At 33.7% G+C, this 7,285-nt stretch overlaps 1 protein-coding gene across 1 annotated transcript in view; it reads left to right on the top strand.

The window, feature by feature from the left end:
• LOC106467169 (RIMS-binding protein 2-like) overlaps nucleotides 1–7,285 on the top strand; it is a 63,030-nt gene that overhangs the window by 26,206 nt on the left and 29,539 nt on the right. Inside the window, exons 10-14 of the mRNA XM_013927489.2 lie at nucleotides 366–701; nucleotides 1,099–1,319; nucleotides 2,639–2,714; nucleotides 4,156–4,296; nucleotides 4,706–4,822. Of these exons, the coding sequence (XP_013782943.1) occupies nucleotides 366–701; nucleotides 1,099–1,319; nucleotides 2,639–2,714; nucleotides 4,156–4,296; nucleotides 4,706–4,822 (891 nt within the window). The remainder of the gene's footprint in view (nucleotides 1–365; nucleotides 702–1,098; nucleotides 1,320–2,638; nucleotides 2,715–4,155; nucleotides 4,297–4,705; nucleotides 4,823–7,285) is intronic.

Below are 7,285 nucleotides of genomic sequence, written 5' to 3'. Positions count from 1 at the left end.
CAAAATGCCTTCATGGATTTGTTCTTGATTTAGCAGGTCAATTTGTGTTGAATTATGTGAATGACTGTTAAAAATGTAATCCAGCGTGTACTAGTCACACCTGTCGTAATTCACAACACGTAAGGATTACTGTAATTATTCAATGTAATTGGATATTTAATCTTTTAAAGATTTATTAATAGAAACAATTACCATATTCATGATTTTTGAAATTGATTTCTGTGGGAAATCCAATTGAATTTGATTGTTTTGTTCGAGTAATTGGTATAGCCCTGTTATAATGCACATAAAATTGATTTTGTGTTTAGTTAAACAAATTATTATTTTATTTTATATATTGTTAATCGTAGATTCTTTATCTTTAGGCCGACCTTCAGTTCCACTGACATCCAGTCACCTTTCTAGTGTAAGCAGTCTAAGTGGTGGAAATGTAGCACCTTTTGGCATGACAGCAGCATCAATTCCACAGGCTTTCCAAACAATTAAACCTCTAACATCAGCTCCGCAGGCTTTCCAAACAACTAAACCAGTGCCGGCATCAGTGTCCATTATTACTGGCACCGCCCCTGCCGGAACACACGTTGCTAATACGTACAGTCTCACAAAGAAGCATCCAACAGCACCTTACACAACCTCAACAACAGCTGTGGTTGCTGTTCCTGTCACAGCTGGATCTATTTCTGCTCATAATGGTACTACAGGTTAGTAAATTATTCATTAATATTCATAACAGCTTAATTTTTACATAATGGTGGAGAAAAAATAATAATAAGAAGAAAGAAACTGGAAAAAAGTTGGTTATTTTTTTCAAGAAAAATACTTTTTTAATCTTATAGACTGATATTTAAAATTCATGTTTTTCCATAGTTGTTCATGTACTAAAAAGAAATGGGAGCTGATTAACTGTGTAGTACTTGTAAATGTGTATAGGAAAAATTTTTTGTTTTGTTTTTTAAGAAGGAGAGTGTTTATTGAAACGTTTAAATTTTTCTGGTATCTGTTTGTAGCTTCTGTCAGAAACAGTGTGTTCAGGTTGTAGTGAAAGTAAAAACTGGTAACTTAGAAACGTCTGCCAATTTTGTATACATGTGATTCTAGTGACCTCTGTGGATGAAACTCGGAAGGTAACGGGAACTGAAGAAGATGCTCTCGGAGAATCTTCAATTGATCATATTGAACTGCCTGGCAGGGGATGTTGTAAAGTCTATATTGCCAGATATACGTATGACCCTTTACAACAGTCACCAAATGAAAATCCTGAGGCTGAGTTAGCCTTGAATGCTGGCGACTACGTCCTCATTTTTGGTGAGATGGATGAGGTACGGAGATGTTCTCTTTGTTTGTTGTTAATTCACTTTTATTATATTCTTATTCATGTGCTGGATTGAAATAGTCTCCTTTCAAAGCTTCACGTTTAGTTTTCTAGTGTTCAGAAGTCATAGTTATATATATTTATTGGATACAGTAATGGACATATAATACACAGAAGTACCCTACTAATGAGTATGAAGTCAATATTTTGAGTCTAACACTTTTGGTACTAAGGCTTTAATGATTTGTAGTATATTTTTATTAGCCTGATGTAATGTTTACGTATTATATTTAAAACATCTGTCAATAAACTTGTAAGGTTAGTAGAGGTGCAAGATACTCGACTCTTTAAGGAGTCTTCCGATTTATACGATGAAAAATAACTTATCTGATTGGTACATTTATTTGTTTACTACTGAGAGAAAAACTTCAAGTGTTCATCTAGTAATTCAAGTCCTCCAGTGGTAAGTTTAGGGACTTACAATACTAAAATCTGGTGTTTGATTCCCGTGGTGAACAGAGCACCGATAGCCTATTTTGTATCTTTGTATTAAAACAAAGCTACACTCCTAGAGCTAGCTGTTATAAATTATATCAAGGCGAAGCAAACATCTAACCTAGTAGATGGCTTCTTATATCAAACTTGTGCAAGTGTGGTATATTTGTTTTACGATATATATTTTCATGCCTCAGATTTTAACCCAAGACCTCTTGCACATGAGGCAAGTACTCTATGAACAAATTTTAAAAACTAATCCCCTAGTGCTTAGTAGTAAAGCATTTTCTATCTATGCAGACTACTGAACCAGATCACAGTCATTTTTCATATACCAAACTCTGATTATTGTCATTGCAATAACTATTATAAGATAAATTCACCATCACGAGATATAGTATCTCAGATTAAAACATTTATATTTAAAATATACTTTTGTTTAGTGTTCTTTAATCTCATTGAGTCAGATTTCATGAGATGTATATGTGTTTTATAATTGTGTAAGTTACTCTGTAGGTATTATCTAACCTAACTCCACCTCAGATATATTCACTAAACTTGCCTTACTTCAAAGTATGCAAGTTTTACTTCAAAAATTAATAAATTTCCTTTTAAGCAAAGTACAGTTATCACCAAAATAGTGTTGTTGTTGTTTTTAAACCAGAGTTTTGTTTGTTTTTGAAAACTATTTCAAGATATGAATGGTTCAGTGGAAAATAACGATATAAAATCTGGACATTTAGTATAACTTTGGTACATGAAGATAGAGATTAGGGAAATACAACAGAAGCTGAAATGATGCATTACTTTTTTGTTTTTGTGCAACATAAGGATGGATTTTTCAATGGAGAACTTCTTGATGGCAGAAAAGGTCTTGTACCCTCCAACTTCGTTGAGATGCTCTGTGGTAAGTATTAAATATTCTCAGTCATGAAGCTCGGAAATAGGACACTGAAATGTGAATTCTTTTTGAGGAATTGGGAAATACGATTGTGTTTTATAGTTTTTATTTTTATCGTTTAGTTGCAAATATTGGCTATTCTTATCATTGTGCAGTTCTTTCACAAATTCCAGTAATCTTGTTTGTTTTTTTGTATTGACGTTGATACGTGTAGTATGTATTAATTTACTGGTCTGTAGCAATTCACAGATTCCCACAGTTTAGATTCAAGTAATATTACCCCAATTAACTTTTATATTGAGGTGTTACAAAGTGTGTAAATGGATCTATACTTTTTAGTAACTTACACCTTCCTACATTCAAATAAGGTTCTCCTCATTGACTTCTATACTTTTTAGGAAATAGTATGATAATATGTATTAAAGGTTAGGTTAGGTATGATAATATGTATTGAAGGTTAGGTTAGGCATGATAACACTTATTATTAAAGGTCATTACAATGATGATTATTAGTAAACTCTCGTGAACCACATAAACATGTACCTATGTATTATAAATTATGGGACATCAAGAAGCCTTTTGGCCCTTCTAGGATTTCCTGATTCCCAACTGCCCTCACCAAACAGTAAACTTTACTAAATCCAACTCTGATCCCACCCAAAAATATCGATCAATCTTTTTGTTAAACTCCGGTAGAGGTGCTGCCAGATTTGATGTCTTAGATAACAATTTGTTTCGTAGAATCGCCACATTTTGGCTAAACAAAACTCTCACAACTGAAGATGTGTCCAACCGTTCCTTTCGGTTCCTCTGGTTATAGGTGTTTTCATTACAGATAGAAAGTTAAGAAAGTCTCTTAAATCTATTATTTCTAAAAATTAGCAGTTGTAAAAATTATATAGCTTCTCTATATGAGTTGAGGATATTTAAATTAGACCACAAGCAAGATACAGGCATTGGGGTAGGAGAACTGAAACTGTGGTTGAGTTGAGGATATCTAAATTAGACTGCAAGCAAGGTACAGGCATTGGGGTAGGAGAACTGAAACTGTGGTTGAGTTGAGGATATTTAAATTAGACTGCAAGCAAGATACAAGCATTGGGGTAGGAGAACTGAAACTGTGGTTGTGATTGTTATTAATCATTTTTTTGTTTCATGTGTAACAGGAATGACTTGCATTAAGTGTTTGCTAACTAGAAAAATAGTTATAGGAGTTGAAATAAAACCATGGTCAGATGCAACTAAGTTCTCACATTTTATAATGGCCAATGACTAAAAAAAATGTGTGTATGAAATTATATAAACCTTCCTATGATCATTAATATTTTCTTGGTGATGTTTTAAGTCTAGAAAGTGGTGTTAGGCCTAACGAACGAGAAGCGATTCTTTGGTGTTTGGAGTCGTGCAATGTAACTAAGTAGTTTGATTTTCTTGGTACTTATATCAGGTGAGGAGCTGTTTGACTTCCAAACAACAGTTCTGTATGGAAACAGGGATTCCGATGACAGTAGTGCTAGTTTTACCGTTGCTGCGGATTATGACTTTGCAGGCTTTAGTGGGACAGAAGAGATGTATTCCCTACCACCTGGTATGTTTCCATTTTTATGATAAACCATGTTATTAAGTTGATAGATTTCATTTGATAATCCAGAAGAATTTTAAACTATCTATAGTTTTTCTGATGTTATATATAAGAACTCAATTTATTTAACCTAAGACTAACTCTAGGTACATCTTTCCAGTGTTGTCTGAATAATTAAAAATAAAATAACTTTGGTTGATCAAAAAGAATCCTCATAACCTAAGACTAACTCTAGTTACATCTTTTCAGTGTTGTCTGAATATCCTCAGTGAGTTGGACTAGGGATTGAATTTAATGACTATCAGTTATAGCTTTAGTTTCGTATTGTTCGTGAATTTCCGTTTCAGCAAACTTACTGACATTTTCAGTTTGGTGACACTCTTAAACCGTCATGATTGTTTGTTTCGAATTGCAGAAGACTACCATCGCATGAATGACTACATAGACTTAGAGGACATTGAAGAAGTTGATGAAGATTATATTTCTGATATTGAACGAGAAACAGAAGGGCCAACTAAAACTGTCCCTTCAGGTGAGAAGAAAATTACGATGTTTTATACGAGGTTCTAGGTACTCTTGTCATTGTGTGTGTGTGTTCTTGGAATCTTAGCGTTTTATGATTTGAGATAAACATGTCATTGTTTGAGGGGAAAAAAACATGATAATTTTAGTACTTAAATGTTTTTAGGATTAACTGTGGTAATTTTACATGTAGTGAAACAGATTTTTTTGAGAAAACATTAAAATAATGTCTTTCCACAAGTGCAGGGCTGTGATGATTATAACTAAACAAAGCTCGTTAGAAAGTAAAATATTGATGGACCAAGAAAATGCATCCTTACAGGAGATAGAGAGAGAGAGATTGTGATGGTTGTAGGTATAAATGTCTTCTGAGGCTCTGGAAACAGGTTCATAGCAGGTAATCATGTTTCCCTGAGGCTCTTAATACTGGTTCATAGCAGATAAGCATATATATATATATACAGAGGCTCGTAATACTGATTGATAGTAAGTAATCGTGTTTACTTGGACTGTGAAGACTGGTTTGTACCATTAATCATACTTACTGAGGCTTTGAAGACTGGTGCATGTCAGGTAATGTTTACCAAGACTCTGAATATTGGTTTGTATAAGGTAATATGTTTAATGAGGCTGGGGTTACAGGTTCATAGAAAGTAATCGTGTTTGCTGAGACTCTGAATGCTACGATGATGGTAGGTGATCTTGTTTCCAAATATTGTGGTGATTGTAACTGACAATGGTACAGGTAATCATGTTTCCAGAAATTTCTCAGGTATCCTGTAATTTCTGTAAAAAAATTTTCATTTAGCATAAAAGCTCCTGTATTTTTGTGGTAATTAATCAACCCAACCTATTTGGTTTGAACCATATTTAGCCAAGTTAAAATGCTGCACGTTATTTTTGGGGTAAGTAATCAACTCAACCTATTTGGTGTGAACCATATTTAGCCAAGTTAAAATGCTGCACATTATTTTGGGGTAAGTAATCACCTATTTGGTGTGAACCATATTTAACCAAGTTAAAATGCTGCACATTATTTTTGGGGTAAGTTGAAATCTGCTGTTAAAAAGTAAGTATGTTAGATGTTACAGCTTCGTATTAGGGTATGGAACATAAAGTATATGCTTGGTTAGAGTTGCTTTTTAAAAATACAGCTTGTCTCTGATAAATATACTGTATGTTCACTGCAGCATGGCAACTGTGCATTAAAACAGCTGTCATTCTGTGCCACATACACCAAGTGGAAAAATGTTTATTTAGAATAAGGTGTCTGTCATTTTGTGGCACATACACCAAGTGTAAAAATGTTTATTTACAATAAGGTGTCTGTCATTTTGTGGCACATACACCAAGTGGAAAAATGTTGATTTAGAATAAGGTGTCTGTCATTTTGTGGCACATTCACCAAGTAGAAAAATGTTGATTTAGAATAAGGTGTCTGTCATTCTGTGGCACATACACCAAGTGGAAAAATGTTTATTTACAATAAGGTGTCTGTCATTTTGTGGCACATTCACCAAGTGGAAAAATGTTTATTTACAATAAGGTGTCTGTCATTTTGTGGCACATTCACCAAGTGGAAAAATGTTGATTTAGAATAAGGTGTCTGTCATTCTGTGGCACATACACCAAGTGGAAAAATGTTTATTTACAATAAGGTGTCTGTCATTTTGTGGCACATTCACCAAGTGGAAAAATGTTGATTTAGAATAAAGCGTCTGTAGTGAATTTGAAACTATGTGTCTTATTTACCTACATTGTGATCATGATGATATATTACACTATGTTTGGTATGTTGTGCCCTAGTAGTGCACATTGTTGTTGCTTTGTAGTGGTAATGTATTACGTGAGATTGTATATTTGTCAGCTGTTATAAAAACTGGTCACGCTTATGTATCGTATTGTAGTGGTTCAATGTGTATTACTGCAGTGTTTTTGTAGTTATTTATAAATATATGTTGTCAAGCCAATTTATATAACTTATAGTTTAAGCCAAAGATGTATTGCTCATGTTAATGCTTACATACCAGTATTATGTAGTTGTGGTCTACAAATTATACGTATGTGCGATACTGAAAAAAAAAACTGTACTGTATACTCCGAGTTTTTAACAGCTTGTAATAATGTGTGTCAGCTAAAGATTAACATATAAATGAGTTTATATTGCAATAACTCTGCACACTTACAATGCTAGAAACTAGGTTTTGACACTCGTGAGGCGCACAGCACAGATAGCCCGTTGTGTAACATACTGCTTAATTACAAACAGTTTATGCAAGAGTTAACGTTTTGATATACATATTACGGTTTATTCGGGCACAGCACAGATAGCCCATTGTGTAACATACTGCTTAATTACAAACAGTTAATGCAAGAGTTAACGTTTTGATATATATTACGGTTTATTTGGGCACAGCACAGATAGCCCGATTGTAGTTAACTATAACTTGTTACTTAACTTACGTAACAGTTA

Source organism: Limulus polyphemus, unplaced genomic scaffold (genome assembly GCF_000517525.1).
Source record: "Limulus polyphemus unplaced genomic scaffold, Limulus_polyphemus-2.1.2 Scaffold2513, whole genome shotgun sequence".
NCBI classification, from domain to species: Eukaryota; Metazoa; Arthropoda; class Merostomata; order Xiphosura; family Limulidae; genus Limulus; species Limulus polyphemus.
The sequence above is the reverse complement of the archived record's forward strand: the minus strand, read 5'-3'. Positions and strand labels throughout refer to the sequence as shown.